This window comes from Ambystoma mexicanum, chromosome 6q (genome assembly GCF_040938575.1).
Source record: "Ambystoma mexicanum isolate Mex_15411 chromosome 6q, UKY_AmexF1_1, whole genome shotgun sequence".
In the NCBI taxonomy this organism is placed as follows: Eukaryota; Metazoa; Chordata; class Amphibia; order Caudata; family Ambystomatidae; genus Ambystoma; species Ambystoma mexicanum.
In genome coordinates, this window is record NC_090937.1 from 1,337,670,200 (window position 1) to 1,337,690,061 (window position 19,862).

The 19,862-nt window shown below is 41.8% G+C and overlaps 1 protein-coding gene across 1 annotated transcript in view; it reads left to right on the forward strand.

Annotated features, from left to right (window-relative positions):
• Positions 1-19,862, forward strand: part of WDR1 (WD repeat domain 1) — a 590,429-nt gene that overhangs the window by 72,321 nt on the left and 498,246 nt on the right. Inside the window, exon 3 of the mRNA XM_069631954.1 lies at positions 17,380-17,470. Coding sequence (XP_069488055.1) covers positions 17,380-17,470 — 91 coding nt within the window. The remainder of the gene's footprint in view (positions 1-17,379; positions 17,471-19,862) is intronic.

The window sequence follows — 19,862 nt, forward strand, 5'->3', positions numbered from 1 at the left end:
AATGATACTAGGCCTAGTAAGATCAAGATCATTTGTCTTGTTCTCTAATGTATTTTTTTTTTTTTTCCGAACCATTTTTTTAAATTATACCATTTTATGTTCTACTCTAAAGTGTTGAAATGAATGAAAAAGGGGGGAAAGCGGGGAGAGGGAAAGGGGGGGGAAAAGTTTGCCTCATAATGTTTTAATTCTGCTTAATATGACTGTTAAAAACGTATTTCTGAACTCTGACCTGGTGGCCAGAGGTTCAGAAGGCCAGCCTAGTTTCTTGGAACAAGGTAACCTTCTGGACAAGCCAGACCAATCAAGGTAGCTTGGCGGCGGTCAAGACTAGGTCTCAGGAGGGGTGAGGGCGACTGAAAGACCTCAATGAGCACACAGAGTAAAGGACACTTACAAATCACTCCAGTCAGGTGTGTGTATGTGTGTATGTATATATATATATATATATATTTTTATATTACAAATACATTTATTTCAAGCCCTTTGAGTTTCAACACACAAATCACAGTAATACTATTAAGCCAACACAATCCTATCTAATAACATGCATACAAGACCAATGGGGTCTAAAGGGTTAATGCACAAAATGGGTCCACAACCTAAAAGGGGAAGGAAGCGGGCAGTCTTAGCAGTACACGGTGGTGGCGCGAGTTCTGATTTCTTAGCTTACCATAACTGGCGGATTTCAGGGGGTTTCCAGTTTTTCTTTTAACCATAATGTCCCTTTTAACAATGTTTTTTTATTTTATTTATTTTTTCACTGAAATTCCTAGGTTTTTCTACCAGTATACCCTGAAGTACATGTACCATACCACATACTCTACCCCCTAGCCCATGCTAATAGCAATAGGGTGCATGCACTATGTGACTGTCCGCGGACCTGGGCAACTTCCACACTGTCCAAAAGCTCAGAGTACTTTACATTCTTATAGCATACAACAAACACACTGAACATGTTCAAAGAGCAGCACATGAACGAATTACAAACCAACTAGAAATACAAAGTGTATACTTGAGAAACCAACAATTCAGTTTTACAGGATGTACATTATAATGGATTATAACAAAAACTAAAACAACCTATGCCTCCAGCATAATTACCTCGCTGCTGCTTTATACAGAAACTGCACAGCAAATATCAACAGCATACCTGCAATGCAAAACTGAAAAACAAACTGGTAAGTACACTACATTAACTCCTATAGTTATACACTTTCTTTAGTAGGATACACTAAAAAATTATGTAATTTTCCCTGGGATGAAATGAGTGAAGACCGTGATACTACTGGTACACACTGCAATTTTCAAAGTAAGCCAAGTAATACACATTATTTCATTCGTGAACGTTTCCGCGACGTCCTCACGTGACAGCGCCCACACTGAGCATACGCCAGTGACCGCGGACAGTGTCCCGGACTCCGAAAAAGCTTTTTTGAGCAATGCAAGATTTTTTTCACTGAAACTTCTCAGACTATGCCCTTACTAATCTGGATACTTTTTGGAACTTTTTGAGCCCTTTTTGGTGTTCACAGTGTCCGCGGACAGCGCGGCTGTCCGTGGAACGCTCCCCAGCACCCCCATGAAAGGCCAGACCCCAGACCTGCTGCTCTTGTCTTTCTGTCGAAGACAGAGCACTATTGCAGATTGATCCTTGCTGGACCTGCTTTTGCTCCTGCCTTAATTCCTTTTGGAAAATGCAAGGAATTATTTTGGCTCCTTTCTGCTGATCAAGACTATTCCGCTTTTGCTATTCCTCATTCCTGACAGCTGTCCTGATGGCATCCATGGCTGCTGCTGCTGCTACTACTTCTGTCTCAGCACCACCCCCTCCACCACCTTGCCAAGGGCCTGGAGAGGGGAACAGGCGTGGAGATGTAGAGCGGGATGAAGAGGATGAGATAGTGGAAGTACCCACTACTGCTGGCCAGTGTGAGTCTTGGGTGTGGAAGCTGTTTATCACTGTTTGAGGGGTACCCGAAGCATGTGCACACAAGGTACGCTGCACTGAGCGCCACATGGAGCTCAGTCATTGTAAAGCGGGTTTGTACAGCTACAGGACCACTTCCATGCTGTGACACCTGAGGTCGTACCACAAGGCGGCAATTCGGAGGGTCGTCCCCTTTGAACAAGGTAGTAGGTTGAGTTCCTCTACAACATCCTCCAAATCTGCTATCGTCACCACAAGAGACACTACAGTGGGGCAGCGCATCCCTGAACCAGCCTCACAGGCCTTATGCGACGCAGTAGATGCTTACCTTTCGAGGGTCACTGTATTGTGCATGTACTGCGACACAGTACTCTGCAGGGGGGGAACAATTGGTGCTTTCGAGGCTTCGGTCTGGGAGCATGAGAAGGAGTGCCACCTACCCAAGTGAGGCCCACCCAACATATTCCTCTCTCCATTTGCCCTTTCGTATCCCTGTGGTTGGTGCCCCTCCCTATCGTCCCTTCTTTTCCTTATGTGTCATGTCTGAAAAACCCTAAGTACAAAACAACAAAAACCCCAAAAACTTTTCAAAGCCACCTTTCACAGTTTAAATATAGACATGCCAATGACATGGTGCATGGCCCCAGTTATTTTAAAAATTCTGCTGACATTTAACATTTTTGGGGTATTGCGCTATCAAAATGATTGCACTCTCCTACAGGAGGAAGTGGTGGCTCTGAAAAGAGCCTTTTTGTAGTGTTTTCTTTGTGTTTCGAAAAATTCAAGTGGTCACTACCTACTGGAAAAAGGTCTTGTTGACATTGCGGACCAAATGAAGAACACAGCCACATTTGTCTGCACAATACGAGAAAAAATTACTAGCAAGTTTGGAAACATGTCCACGACTTTCCCAAGTCCTTCTTCCATTGCAAACTGCAAGGAGATTCCAGTAATATGTCCTAAACTGTTCCCTCCACAATGAATAATAATAATGTCTGGATGACGGTTTGCCATCAAAGTGGCACAAAAAGGAACCACATCCAGCCACTTAATTCTTCGCACTCCATGCCACTGCACATCCACATGAGTGAATCCAAGATGTGCAGCCACTCCACAGCGCTCTGCATGTACCTCCAGCCAATTCATCCAGGAGTCACCCAAAATCGAGACACACTGCCTCCTGAAAGACACAGCCATAGCCAGGCCTCCAGATAAGGTGGGTACTAGGCCTTTTTACACATGTAAATCTTGTAAATACGACAGCTTTTTTTATTTTCCTGTGTACATTTACACACACGTTTAGAGCAGAGCAGTGCAAAGGTCGGGTTACTTGACAGAAACCAGAACGCTTCTTTTGATTTTTTTTTTATGTAAATGTATGTAATTGCAAGCAATGGATAAAAGCCTCAAACAGAATGTATTTCTCTGAAGCCTTTAAAAAAAAAGGAAACTGCACACTGTGGTAAAAGGAATGGTTTCTTTCCATTCAGCTTCTGCTGTGTTGATGCTCATGGAGCAAACGGAAGCACTGTACATAATTATTTTTGTAGCATTTTAGGATTGTATCACTAATATGGAAAAACTAAGTTGCAATTGAGCTTTCATCTTTTGTAATACATTATGCTTTTTTTGTTTTTTTCCCAGTGACAGCAAACCAGTATTGCACATTGTATTTTTCAGAGTTTCTGTGCTGTGTGCATAATCATGCAGTGGCAGATCATTTTTATACTTATAATTTACACTCTAATTATAAAAACAGTGTGTAAAATGACTATGCACGGTCTAGTTTACATCCATTCAACCTTGCAGTCAATGGGGTACATTACTATAAAAGGTCAGTGGCAGCTCAAGGGTGAGTGATTGTCATTCACTGGTGTTCTAGCCTCTCAAATCTTCAAGACTACAATTAAAAGATCCAAAACCTGACTCTCCAGGAAGTGCAAGCGCTGTTCAAAAACAAACAAATGAAAGTTACATTTGTAATTGAAATAGAAATTCAAACCTGTCCGTGTGATAATCCAGATAGGTATTTAACTTCATGTAGCACTTCATACTTGATTCATCAAACATCTAGGCACTGTGATTATTATACCTCAGTTGATACTCAGTTTACCGACCTCTGAAGTATGTTGGTCAATAAGATAGCTCCACCGTTGAGAGCTAGTTGCTGCAATCTTTGTGTGATCTGTAGGTTGCAGGTTCAAATCCCGGCCAACTCCGCCTTTTATCCTTTCGAGGCTGATGGAGTACCGGCATAGGTTTGGTGATAATTGTGATAAATATGTTCTATGTACAGCGCTTTGCCAAAAGCGCTATATAAATAACTATTTAACCATGAGATTAGATATAGACTTTAGCATGGAGTCCTTGCCTCCTTGCACTGTTGTATCATAACATCGGCATACCTTTTTAGGTAGTAATAGCTACAGGAAATGAGGACTTTCATTAAACATCAAAAGACAATTCTGCTATCGAACCTCAAAACACATAATGCAATTCGTGTTTTCTTTACTGTGTAATTGGCTAGGTTTTTGTGTTTTCAACAATAATATATACACAGGAGAGATCAAATGGCCAGACCTTAATGAAGGGTGTATTCTGTCATAATGCAGAAAGCTGCCGCATAGTAATGATTTCTATACATTTATTGCAGAGGTCGGCTGGATGTCGCACACATTTTACTCTCTTGCAAAGGAGAAAAGTTATTTTTACTCTCCTTTTAAATAACCTTTACCCTCAAAGTTTATAAATGGGGTACAATACTCCCACCTCAAGCTATCTGCTCTCCTCTCAGCAAATGACTTTCTGCCAAAGCCTCTCCTTACACATCACACCCAGTAAACCTTATTGACCAATCCCTTGGCCTGCAAAGTCTCATTTGCATGCCTGCCAGCCTCAAAATCCCTGTATGCAACACGTGCGATCTGCAGACTACCGGGTGTCCGCAGACATATTGTGAAATCTGTGAGGGTGGGGAAAGAAAATTTAAGCAGGCAACTCCATTTCCTCTTTGATGGTGGTTCTGAAAAGAGCCTTTTTCACTTATTTTCCTCCAGATGTCTTCACATTATCCTCTGTAAAGCATTCCTTACATTTTCAAATAACATGGCATAAGAAATGCAATCTGCTTTGAAATGATGACCATTAACAGAATTTGTCAACCAAACACCTTGCACCATTTTGCTGGGGACAGAAAACATTACAATTGTCCCATACTACTCTAGGTAGCATTTCAGATAAAATGACCTCGGCACTTGCAAGAACCACCATCACTGTCTGAACCAATTTTTCAAAAGCACTCAACATCCCAAATGGACAGCACCACTACATCTGGCCTGTTCCAGATGGAGAAACTCTGCCTGCATATTGGAACCAGTTACAGTTGACCACAAAACCTCCACTCCTTCAAAACCAAAATTGGCAGCCATAGACTTGGCAAACCTCTCTAAAACATTTACAAACAGATATCCAACTACCAACACCCTCGCGTTCTTCACCTCTGCCATCTTCACTATACACAGCCCCTCTTCCTACAAAGAACAACTTCAACACCTGATTGGCTAATCCCCACAGTCACCTTTCCATGGTAGGCATGCTGAGAAGCCCTGTATGTGGCACACCCTGTCCGTGGACTATGCGGTCTCGGCGAACCCCTGGAACACAAGGAAAACCCTGTTTCCCCTTTCCACATCACTCTCTGCACCACTCTCTCATTGGCTACACATAAGCAGTCACACAACCATTCACCAATCACATCCAAGAACTCTACATCTAACTCTGTCATTAAAATTCAGCACTTTAGATGAACTGTTCATCACTCTGAGTACAAGTCTCCTGTGATTACAAAGCGCCGACAGCTAAAACTACTGTAAAACGCTCCAAGATTTCTCCTTCCAGATTCATTCACATCTACATACATCAATACAAACTACAGGTATGAATATTTTGTGTACAGTACATTAGCAACTTTTATAAATGCATATGAGCAGGGTACCTGCCATTGACCCTGCATAATCTGCAAAAAGCATACTGTCATTTCTCCCATCTCCTATAATCAAGTTTACTTACAAATATGTCTGCTTTCTATGTTTTTTAATTTACCCATATTACTCATTGTAATGTCCGAACTGTTATTTTCCTTCTGTCATTTTCACAACCACTTACCCCTTAACACTATATGAAATTCCTAGAATGCACACAACACAGGAAACCAGCTTGTATCTTACCAAAGCATTGCAAGTACATACATTGCATGCATTTAAACAGAGTGCCTGCTACTTGCCATTCTTCCAAAACCAAAATCATTTGTACATTCAGAACAGTGCTAATAAAAATGTGGATAAATTAGTCAATGCACAGAAAAATTAATGGAATTCCACACACACACATTCTCGTTTTCAATCTGTATCTTTCCAAGCTTTTTTCTCGCCCTTCCACTAATCCATTTCCACACTAAACCGTGCATCAGTAACACATGCACTTTCAAAAGTGCACCTCATAGGACACACCTATAAATACTCCACTAACCCCCTTAGCAATGATGCTGACTCTCCAAAATCCACATTCATGTACAAAGCTATGCAATTTAACACCTACAGTACCTCTTCCTGGAACAAAATCCTTCTGCAACTGTAACTAATCTATTCTTCAAGTGAAATTACTGTGCGATTGACACACATACTAACTTCCTCCTTTCACAATTGCAGTGAAGACCACACTCCTGAAAGCCAGAAGCGTCTGAAGTACAAGACAGAACCCAGAAGAAACCTACTCTTTGCATCCAACAAAGTAATTGCAATACTGTTGTAGTGTTCGGACTGTTACTCCAACAGTGTAGTATTCTTGTATTGTAGAACAAACACTTGTATCAACCCTACAGCATTAGATTCAGTATTACTGATTGCACCTCAGCAGGTGCACACTTTGTATTGCCATCTGAACACCAGTATAGTAATACACAGATACGAGAATAGCCTTTCCAACCTAAAGTAACAGTGCTTTCCACAATCGCCCACCTGCATGCATGCCTACCCTCATACTTGCACACATACATTGCACAACATCCCAACTCACACTTTCTTTTTTCTCTCGCCAACAGAGACCAAAGAATGCCTACCAAAAAGCAACTCTGTAGAAAGTAATGCAGAAATGAGCAAATCAAAATAAGTGTACAAAATAAGCATCCACCTCTAGCAGAATTTATAAAGTTCAAACAGTAAAGCTAATACAGTCACTAAGCGAGCTAAAGCAGCTTGCAGTCAAGAAATGTTGACTCCTTTTTCAAAATGTAAAACTAAACAGAAGGGTATTAGGAAGACTGCAGCTACCACTAGTGCTAACACTGCACCTATACATCTTGATGTAGCTACAAGTAAGCATAGCAAAAATACATTTTACAAATTATGTTCCGCCATAGTCCTTCAGAACCTTCTAAAAACATGGGACAAGTCATGCTCAACCCTTAAAACCTACCTCAGAAAACTAATCCCAGAAGCTCTCATAGACAGTGCAAACCTTCTCAAAAGGAAATGTATTAGTTTTAAACGGAATGAAACCAGTAACAAAACTAATTAGTAAACTACATTAAGGACTTTTCAACAAACAGAATATCAACAGATAGCTTTGCAAACAACTGTGCAGGAGAGTGGCATACAAACAAAAGCAAACAACCCCAATTGCCATACATAGCAGTGGACGAGGGTATGAAAAAGTTTACAATACCGTCATGGTACACGAAATGCTGCTCACAAAAATATCCCCAGCAAACTTGGCATCAAGTCCCCATTCCACCAAACCAATACGTCCAGTCTACAAATGGCCGTGCACATCAATGTGTAATGTACGCCAAAAACCGTTCACATCTTTATGCCCGTTCCTCAATCAATATGTAAAAGGCAAAGACAAATTAAACATAAAACTATTACAAACTATGAACTCCTGTCCAGTGCGCAAATACACAGGATTACGACAACCTTCATTAGCCTGAATTTCTGGACCTACTTGCAAAACCACCTTCCATCATATCAAAATGTTAGTAACACACCATTCAACTGTAAGAAATCTCGTTCATAAACTATACTATGCTAAAAGTCCTGCTTTAGAACTAGACAATTTAAATAACCTTCTTCTACATGGTACCCACTTACAAAATTCAATATATTTAGAACCGAGCAGCAACAACTTGACAGATGGCAACCTTCTACACACATACGAAAAAGAAATACCATGTGTGTGTTGCGAAGGACTTTTATAAAAAATAGTACAAACTGTAGAAATAATGTACAAAATAGAAGACGATGAAGAATCCAAGTGGTGCCAATTAGCTCTCTATCTTATAGCAGAAAAAAAATGCGAATTACTAACCCCTCAATACTTTGCAGATGCTGCACTGCAAAGCTTGACAACAACCAAATACCTTCACATGCTATAACTAATGACTTGGCAGTGGAAATATTCCCACTGCCAAAAACCACCAGCTTAATTTGTACGAGAGCATTATAATTCAAACCGTGCACCCATTTCAAGCACTAATATGCCTTCAACCAAAAACCGCAAAACGTCCTCCCTCTGAATTACTAACAGGCATTTGTGGAAAAGTAGTTCATTTGCCGTGAGATCTCAAAGAAAATGTAGACACTCTGAGAGTGCAACGGCCAATTGATCTATCTTTGATTATCCTAGTAAATGGCATACCTACAAAAGGCAAAAATTATTGGCAGCAACTAGTGGACTTACATGAAGTCAGAGAAGCCCTGCAATATTGACTACAAAGAAATAAACATTGAAGGAAACCTGAGCGAAAACGCCTAAATAATTCTAGACTCATCTGGAACCGGCCAATTTCAACTTCTAGATCCTACTACAGCATCCAATATTTTAGACCATTATACAATTTACCCACTGCACTCCAAAGACACCATAGATGATGCACTGGAAACTTAACAAATGCGGCAGCCAAAGGATCTCCAATCAGCATATGGGGGGAAAAGTGTAGAAGCACAAGCCTTTCCTCTACTCTTTCCTACTGGAAAAGGAGGAAGGTACGATGAAAGACCCACATAAATAACAGCGTCAGAATACCGCTCTTTACAAATGTATTCTGAAGACCCCAGATTCAGACAAAATATTGAATACATATTCCACCTTCTCTTTGACAGTGAACTAGCAACTTTATGCTACGGAGTTGCACAACCATTGAAATCGGGCACCAATTTTCAAAATGTCTGCTACGCAATTGCTACAAAAGGTGCAAGAAAAGTTTTACAGTCAAGCATTACTAATCTTTTGGCAAACAATGTGTGGTACAAAAGAATACTGGTTCCGACTACACGCAGAAGTACACTGTATGATATGAAACCTTGGCCCACCCACATGGTTTGTGACATTAAGTTGTGCAGAGTATGCATGGGAAGATTTGCACGATTTCCTACGCATAACAAACAATAACAAAACAAATATAGACATAAAAACACCAGGAGAACTCTGCTCTCTTGATCCTGTAAATGTATCAAGATACTTCCATCATCGATTTATTGCCATGCTACACTTCAATTGTAATAAAACCGTTCCTCCACTCGGAGAAGTGCAACACTTCTTTTGGAGAAAAGAATACCAACCCAGAGGAGCACCACACATCCACATGCTTTTGTGGATTAAAGATGCTCCTAAATTTGGTCGGGACAGTGATGACACTGTTTTGCAGATAATTCAGAAATGTCACTTGTGAAATCCCTTCACAAACTACACATAGCGACCTACATGCACACATTTTACAGTGCAAATATAAAAACAAAGGGAAATACTACACCAAATGCCTCTTTGGTTTCCCTAGACCAGTTTCAACAACAGTACAAGTGAACAACTTCATGTCTTCAGTTAGACATTGTGTCAAAGGCAAATCATCTAAGAACATATAGTGCATAAAAAGAACAGAAGGATCAAAGTACATCAATGATTACAATGCAATCATTGCCCTCCTATGGAATGCAAATATGGATGTGCAGTATATTGCAGACAGTTCCACTGCAGTTGCACGATATGTCTCACCCTACTTAACCAAAGCAGAGAAAACCGAGCTGAAAGACCTCTGGGACATCGTATCATCTGACAAAACACGGTCACAAAAATTGTACAGCTTTGGCATAAAAATGGTCTCCCATAAAGAATGTGGCTGCTACGAAGCCGCAGACTGTTTAACTGGCACTGCCTTTTATGGGAAATCTGAAAACCTAGTATGGCTAAGCCTTGGTCCTGCTAAATACAGAGGGTTCTCCAATCATATGAAGACATAGAAACAATAGCCACAAATTATTCCAACAGCCAAGACATTTTAAAAAAACAACTTACTAAACAGATACTGCCCAAACCGGAGTAGCACTTTGGAAACCATGTGTCTATACCACATAGCCCAAAATGTCACATACAAAAATAATATTAAACCAGATGAGAAGTAAGGTAGAAACAGTCAAACTGTGAAGGCAGCCTAGTCTAATCACATGAAATTTAAATTGTCATTAAAAACTCCTCAACATAAAGAACTGTATTACATGGCCCTACTTCAACTTGCTAAACCATGGAGAAAAGAAGATTTATTAGATGCGTATGTCTCCTATGAAGATGCTTTCAAAACAAATGAAAGCACTATAACAGATATACATTTTATGCAGTACAAAACCTTGTTGGACAATGAACAGCAACAAGAACTACTCCAGGCACAACTAAATATAGACACTGCTGACAGCAGTCCACCTACTCGAACAGGAAGCCAAGAAAGACTTGGACAGCCACTCATAGCAAATGAGGCAGAATTAGCCATGACTGAAGTAGAAAACACCATGTGCCAGTATGAAGGGTCTACAGAAGACTTTGCTGTACTCCAATCACAATTAAACAATGAACAGCGTAGCATTTTCCTATAATCAAAACAAATTGAACATGGTATGCAGCACAACACTAAAACTTGGATCTGTCAAGAGTACAAACCTATACTGCTATATGCGAGTGGTCAAGCTGGTTCGGGGAAAACCATTCTTAATAAAAATCATCAGCAAGTTCCTCCAACAATTGACAAACAACAAACTTTCAGCCGTTGTAACTGCCCCCACAGGTTTAGCTGCCTACTACATAAGCGGTGTCACTTTACACCGATTGCCACTCCTTCCAGTAGAACACCAAAATAAATTGGACTACTACAAACTTTCACAAGAAGCTGCAGTGGAACTACGCAGAGTTTAAAAACAAATGAAATGCTCTCCAACCTAATGTTTGCTTTGATTCAGCTCTGATTACAAGAGGTTCTCAAAACTGACTACAAAGAACTCTGGAGGGAAACACATGGTTTTCAGAGATCTTCAATTAACAAGAGTAAAAAGTGAACCTATTTTTAAAACCTTAGGGCACAAACTATGCCGTAAAACTCTTGGCAGCATAGGAAATGTAAATCTTTGGCAACATTTCCAATACAAAGAATTAACTGGAAACATATCAGTCTGCAGCCCTCACCTACGCCAACATTTTGAAAAGTATTAGAGTTGGTGTACTATCTAAAGAAGCACAATCTCTATTAAATACCAGACACATACATGCACTCTACGGGCATAACTCATGTGCTACTGATGTCATGGAACAATTGGCACACAAAAATGAAATTTGTATGTCCTTGATGCCAACTCTTGCAAGCTGTGCACAATTCCATGAAACAATGTTGAAAAAAGAAATGCAACCAATAGTTCAAATTTACTCCACAGACAAACGGGACGTGCACGGTTTGACACTCCATGTGTGAACCAGCCAGAGCACGACTATATACCTTAGAAAGCTCTATCTCTAACACTGCTGGTTTAGAGAAAATATCAACAGTGTCTTTAAACTGTAGAGTAATGCTGAAACGTAACCTTGATATGGAGCAAGGACTAGTTAATGGAGCACTTGGTACAGTTGTTGGCTTTCAAACATACCCACGTGATAAAAACATTGTCAATATTCACTTTGACAAACTGTCAGAAGTTAAAAGGATAGGACGCTGAACAGCCCGATTCCTTCTGTTCAAAGACCTGTATGTTCGCAGAGAACAATTTTCTCTATCTCTAGAATACGCAATCACCATTCATAATCTTACCCTAGATCAAGCATTGATAGATATTGGCAGCACAGTGTTTAAAGAAGGCATGAGCTATGTAGCACTGTCACATCTACCTACACTTGAAGGACTATTTCTAGTCTATTTTGATACAAGTAAAGTAAACACTGATATTCCTTGAATTGTAGAATACAATGTACTACATGCACTCTATGCACCCAATCTCAAAACCTACCCCGTTCCTCAAAAAGCAAAACTTTGTAAAAGAAAACGATTTCAGACTCACATTATACAGGATCGCATAACAATACCTCCCAAAGAAATTAAAAGCAGCTGATACCTCCTCAATTACCGCAAGTAAAAAAGGATCTACTGCACAAACAAAAGCAACTGTAACGCTCACCTGATTCCCATGGAGGCGCAGGTCTGGCTTCGAGTGCTGATGCTTCTTCAATGGTGAAGCGCAGGACTCTGAAGATGGACAGGAAGGGCCCTCTACTCTGGCTTCTCCGGCTCGCAGGAATATTCCCCTGTGCGTGAAAAGGGAGTATTACCTACTGACTGAGTTATGGTCAAGCCTCCCACTCTCTTCCAACCCTCCACGATACCCTTCCACGATTCCCCGTGAAGTCTCACCTTAGGGTCTGAAAGGACGAGCTCTCCAACCTGCTTCTGACGCAGTGGCGTGTTGAACCCAGTTACTTCACTGGATTGAGGTTGGATGGGAGTTCAGGTAAGCTTGATTATACTGGTAAGGCGCTGTAAAAGTTCTGTTGCAAGTTCAAAAGATCAAGCTTTAAATAATAATGTTCATTGTCTTTTTTCAGGTGATGAATGAAGATTCCTTTGGAGACTTCTTGCAACAAAGCGCTGATGTTGATGTCTTTTCCCCATAGGGGCCGGGGTTCGGAATGCCGGAGATATGGCGCCGACCCGAAGTGAAACGTGCAGTTCCAGTAAAGATCTGGTAAGTCCTAGATGAGCGCTCAGGTAATGTTTTTGCATTCGCTCATCTAATGTCTTTGTCTTTTTTCCCCATAGGGGCCGGGGTCCTGTTGGAAGCAGCAAGACCCGAAATGAAGTGGGAATGACCCAACAGGTAAGTCTTAGAAGGAAACTGAGCTTTTCCTATTCCCTTCCTTCTCTCACCTCTTATTCTTGTCTTTTTCTCTAGGCTCTCGGAAGTGGCTGTGTATCCGGATGATCGCTGCTGAAGATGGAGGAACCCAGGAAAGGTGAGTGAAATGCAGAGCTGCAGCGATCGTAACGAAATGCTTTTAAAAATGATGTCTTCCCTTTCAGGATCGTCGGTGATGTCTCTGTGGTGCAGATTAGCTGATAGGTCCCTTGTCTCCCTTTGCAGGTGACCCAGGATGCTGACGGGCGTGGCTGAAGTCCAGATGCAGGAGCTGACACGGTGAGCGTCCAGCTGCGAGGAGCAGAACAACGCGAAGCGTGAGTTGCTGATCGGGTGTGGTTTAAATAGCTTTGGAAGAAGTTCCAAGTGTGTATCCTTCCTCCGATAAGGTATGTATCCTTCCCCGACCACACCCGGGTGGAAAGTAGTCCCACAGGTAAAGTAGTTCCTATTCAGGCCTCAAGAGGGCCTGGATGTGGCAGCATGGTCTGCATCAGGTAAGTGCACATTAAAACACTTGAACACATGTCTAGCTTTATGAGCCTGGCGCCTAAGGCGCCAGGACAGAGGTCCAACATGAGCCTGGCGCCTAAGGCGCCAGGACTGAGTCCAAAGGGCCCCAGCTTGGGCCCGCTGGCACTCCCCTGGGGAAAATAATGCCTGCCTCTGGGGTTGCTGGGTCGGACCTGGCTCCTTGGAGGTAGGCATCATGACAGCAACTACCTCTTCAAAGCAACCGCATGCACTTCCATCAAATGACTTGGACACAGAACTGTCTGGTCCATTCAAATTTTCGAATAAAATTGGTGTAAAATGCTATGCAAATATAGCAATCAATATTCTATTCCAATTGCCACCAATTGTTGAAAACATTTACTTGAACGGGACAGACCAGTTATGTTTGCAAATATTAGTCCTTCACAGAAATGCAACCAACAATCCTGACAACACTTAGTGTTTCTGGAATAAGGCAGTAATTGGACTACTGTGCTGGAATGGTGAGATTCACTATAAACACACAAGAAGATTCACAAGAATTTCTAATGTACTTACTACAAGTACTGGAAAACAAAAACATACATATAAATTAAATCTTTCAGATTTCATACATGCACTCTGCAGCCATGTGGCACAGGATTAAGTCTTTAATGAACGCTTCGTGTATGTAGCCATACCTAACTGTGAATCCATTCCATTTCAGCAGCTTGTACAAAATGCAAACCATGGCATATTATGTACTACTTGCAATTCTGAAAATCGTTACACCTTACAAATACAGTCACATAGTGAATACGTAATAGTAATGGTTTTGCGTTACAATGCAGATGGTACCAAAAACAACTGCAAACTGGCTGCATTCATACATGGACAAGTTTCACTTGGCAAGAAAACCTTCACAACAGTAGGCATAATCTACCATGCAGGAGCCACAACCAATGCAGGTCACTACACTGCATACATAAACAATAAATGTGCATGGTTTCGAACGTAATGATATTTACATTACTCTAAAACAGAGATTACCAGCAAATCTTGTAAACGCTTACTTGATATTCTTAAAACCAAAATGTATTCACTAATCGGAGTATGAGCTTCTACAAAGTGTCCTCAATAACCTTTAAATCCAAAAACTAATCGAATAAGGCAACGGCTATCTAACAGTGTTGGTATACATTCATCAACAAGAGAAAACATGCTTAAAATAATACCATTCAGAAGTGAAAATCTGTAAACCGTCAGAATACGCCAACTGGTATCTATCTGCCCCAAAATTCTGCAACAACCAAACGGGCAAATGCTAAAATGCAACAAGAAATAAACAATTAGAATACGCCAACTGGTATCTAACTGCAACAATAGTACCACCACTTCCAAACCAAAAAGCATACACCTATTCAATTCCTCCTACTGAAATCAATCAGTGAAAAAGATTGTACCATAACGTAGAAAGTTTTTTTTTTTTTCTTTTTTTTTTTTTTTCTTTTCATCCTGCATGGATTTTGTTTCCCCAGAGACCTAATGATTATATGAACAAACGCAGGAACTGAGCAGATTGCACAGTACACTGGTTTGTAGTATAGTACTTCTAAAGTGCTAACTATGAGGGCCAACAAAGTACAGAAATGTCTGCTATGCAATGCAATAACTCCTTACAAACTGCCTACCCTAACATGTGAACTTTTCTTTTATCGCAGAGAATGAAAAATGTCTGCTACATTTTCCCATACCATGCAAAAAACTGCATACAGCCTCAACAATGCAAGCATACACTGATTGGAGTCACAACCAACGCCACACCCATGCAAGCAAACACCTGCCCACTGACCACAACCCAAAATGTTTGCTTGCAGGGGTGTGTTCTGCTGCGGTTGTTGTGGCCAAGGCCTAGAGTCTTGGGTGCATGGCCTCTGGCCTTTTGCCATGAACCCAAGACTCTTAAGCTCTGGTCACAACCACTGCAGCATAACACACCCATGCAAGCAAACACCTGCCCACTGACCACAACCCTGAAACATAACACAACTACCTTAAGACCTATCCACTTCACTTAACATAATAAAACAGTAATTACAGCCAATGTACAAACTCTTCAATAAATGCCCTTCACCCAATACTCTACCCGAAACCAATACATCAGAGCATAGTAAAATACCCAACAGTCTGGTCAGTATTTAGTATGTCTGTGGACTTCCGCGGTGACCGTGGATACTGCGATTACAGAACAGCCTTTTCCCACCTGACAAAAATACATTTGACCCATCTCTCACTCCTCCAGCCTCTCTACACCAACACACTCCCCAAAATTAGATTTCTGCTCTGTTCATGCCACACTGTCTGTGGATATACGCGGATCCAACATTGCGGGCTCATCAAGAAAATGACACACCTCATGCTTCCCACCAACCAATCAGCAAACACGTGTGATCGCAGACATGACTGCGCCTTCCTAGCCAATCGGAGTCCTGTCAGCGGAGCAAACAGGGACTTGTGTCTGCGGACAAGACCCAGATAACACACATTTGTTTTGGACCTACTTTTTGGTCGTTAAACTACTGGACGGATTTACACCAAATTTACAAAAACACGCTTTCGGGACCAAACCGCCGATACTGCCACAAATTTGGTGACCTGTCCAGTGGTTTGGACTGTAGGCGTGAGCAAAATTTTTCTCCATTCTGTCTTTGGGGAAAAAAAACCTTTGGGACCCACCCCTATAACTTTGCCCCACCTGGAAGAAACTTCACCAAACTTTGCAAAAATAATTCAGAGCGGGCCATATACTTTTTTTTCCAAGTTTGGTGAGGATTCGTCCCGGGGGACGAAGTTATAAGCTGCCCAAAAAGTGCTCTTACTCTGGGTTTAGCAACTAACCGCGAGCCGTGTAATAATTTATACATATTTGTGATGGATCCTTTATTATGTTTTGCACGTTTGGTGCTTATTACAATCCTGTTTTATTAAACGCATACAACAAACCAATTTATTGCAGCGTGTGGGCATGACTTTGCGAACGTGTGGGCAGAGCATTCTGGTGACAGATCTCCGGGTTTTTCATTTTGTAATGTAGGCAGGTATGGCCATAGGCTCTGTGAGCAGCACAGAGACCCGTCCGCTCATGCCAGCATCTTGTCCATGCCCCAGCACTTTTTTATTTTAATGTTTTAATGCATCTATTGCCTTTGCTCTGTAAACCTCTATGTCCCTTAATCGTGTGGATTTCTTTTAGTTTTTGTATCTTGCATATGTACAGTAGTGCATGCGTTGCTGAGTAGCAGCCACACTACACATAACATGAAGATATTTTGGGCGGAACTTTGGCAAAAAATAAAACTAAACTTGGTTACACCATATCTTGATGAGTGCGGAGTGGTGATTCACGGTTGTTGTGCATGCTTACTACTTTCTCAATATGCTATCCTGTCTACCCCAATCCTCAGTTTGTTCCAAGTAGTGTCTTAAATTAGTGCTGTATGAATTTCTTGGATGTTCTTATCACACCCAATGTTTGTGAGGGGGGGGTTGGAGTGGTTGGGGGGTGTTAGGCCGGGGGTTCTATTTATTTCTGTGACATGTTAGTGTGGTTTGACAGCACATTGTGACACTTTTACAAATCTGGGATTGATTTAACATAATGGAATTCTTTCCTTCAGGTCTATATTGTTTGTTTAGAATGAAACACTTACAAGTTCCTTTTAAAAGTGGCAAATGATTCCTGTTTTTTTCTGTCTATAGAATCCAGCAATTGCCGACGTGTACACTGAACATGCTCAGCAAGCTGTTGTTGCCAAGTACTCTCCCAGTGGATTCTATATTGCATCTGGAGGTATGCTATTACAAATGTTTTAATTGCACATATGGATGCAGGTGTCTGTAGTTTGTTTGTTCAGTGAAGTCACTTTATCACAGAGAAAATTATACCCATTCAGGCTGGTATGTCTGACGTGTGGCGAAGGAGTGGGACTAGGTATTGACATGTTTAGGATTGTTTACTTGAAATAAAAGGAAAACTCATCTAGCCCTACCGCCATGAGGGAAGTTCCCTGCCGAACAAACTAAGACTAATAGCGCGCAAAAGAAAACGATCCTTAGTCCAAAATCATATCCAACTAATCTGGCCCTACCACTTTGTAAAACTTAAGGGAGATTGGAGCAATGGCCTCTTCGACTTCTGCCTGGCCCAGTTACTTGGGTGGCTTGTCGCAGGTTTCAAAGTTCCTCAATATACCAATATAATTTGCAGGTTTCTTGCAGACTTGGTTGGTCAAAAGATCCTATCCTTGAAGGGTTTCCTTTTTAACACAATTCACTTTTTTTAATTCAGTGTGTGTCTCTTGGACTCCCCTATGGTCTAATGGCCAACCTACTTTCTCTTAATCTAAACCCTGCTTTATCTGGGTTTAATTTTATTATTGCATATTTTGACTTAGAGTAATAGTTCAATTTGGAAATTTACATTGCACAGAAATATTTTCACTTCTTGAAAAGACATGAATTCTAGGTGCAATCTCTTGAATCTCCCCTTACCTCCTTCAAATTTAAATCTATAGTTTGGCTAAGCTATGAAGCTTTCAAGAAGCTGTTTCTTTTTTATTTTTTTAATTCTTTTTATTAAGTTTTCAACAGACAAATATCTCATAACGCATCCCCAAGAGAATCAAAGGAAAACATTATAACCATAAAATGGTTAAGCAAAAAACTCCCTCCCTCCCCCCCTTTCCCTGGTGCTGCCGTCAGTCTGCCAGTGTCTCCGACCCACTCGTAGATACTCCTAGGGGTCATATCAGTTCAAGAAGCCTAAGGGGCTGCGGGCGCCCACCAATCCTGAAGTCGTCCTTTAGAAAGGTGAGAACCTCACCCCATTCGCCCGCAAAGTTCTGTAGAGCATTGTTCATAGCGTACGTGGCCCACTCCATGGCAAAAAAGTCCCACACTTTGCGCAACCATTCCTGGAACGTTGGAATAGTTGAACATTTCCATCTCTGGGCAATAAGCGACATCCCTGCTAAAGTAAGCATCACCCGCACTCTTTCCCTACCCTTGGGCTCCCCCGTTGTCTCAACTGGTCTTAATCCCAGCAAGGTCCACTCTGGAGACGTGCTCGACCCGGGCCCAAACGCTTGTTCGAACGCTTGTGCAAGTTCGGACCAAAAAGGGGCTATTTCAGGACACCTCCACCATAAGTGTTCCGCTGTGCCCACCTGCCCACAACCCCTCCAACACAGACCCGAAGAGTCAGAATACATCTTGCTCAGGCACGCCGGAGTGTAGTGCTACCCAAAAAGAACCTTGTACCAGGTTTCTCTAAATTGAGAAGATCGCCCAAGTTTAGGGATTTTTCTCCAGAGCTTCTCTCATGCACTCCTCTCAATCCTTCTGCCCAGGACCCTCTCCCACCTTTCCATATACGCCCACTGAGGCCTCAATGTTGCCGCCGCCATTATCTTATATAGCTGGGAGATTAAGCCCTTCGAGCCATCATTAGTCATGAGAAATCTCTCAAACGTAGTGGGGGATCTGACGGCTGCCTCCCTGTTCGAGGGGTGCAAGAGCCAATGAAGTAGTTGAGAATATCTCAATCTCTCTCCTTCCCCAATTCCAAAATCTCTCTTACAATCTAGGAATAAACTGATTTTATCCCCTATAAACATGTCCCGCATTCTATGACACCCACTATCCTGCCAGATCTTGAATGCATCCCTCTCCAGCCCCGGGGTGAAATCTCTATTATTAAATAGAGGTGTGAATGGGGAGGGGTAAGTAGTGATCCCCTTGTGTTTAACTAGCCTGCCCCAATTATCCGCTACAAGCTTTTGTTGTATCGCTTTTGTACAAATGCTCCGGCCGATGCTGCTTGGGTAGCCACAGGACCTCCCCCCAAATCGTGTTGTGCCACAGCCCTATCCGTTCTGACCCAATGCTTTTGTTCCCCCTCCTGAAGCCACTCTCTAATCACCCTTAGCTGCGTCGCCTCACAGAATTGTTTGAAATTGGGCATGGCCAATCCCCCTTCATTCCCTGAGGCCATGAGAAGATGCCTACTTACCCTCGCTCTTTTCCCCTCCCATATAAATTTGTGTGTGATCACCTGGAGTGCCCTAAAAAAAGCTGTTCGGAACTGCCTGAGGGATAGCCTGAAATAAATAGAGTAGTCTCGGCAGGGTAACCATTTTTATTGCCGCCAACCTCCCAAGCCAAGACACCCGTAGGTTCCTCCA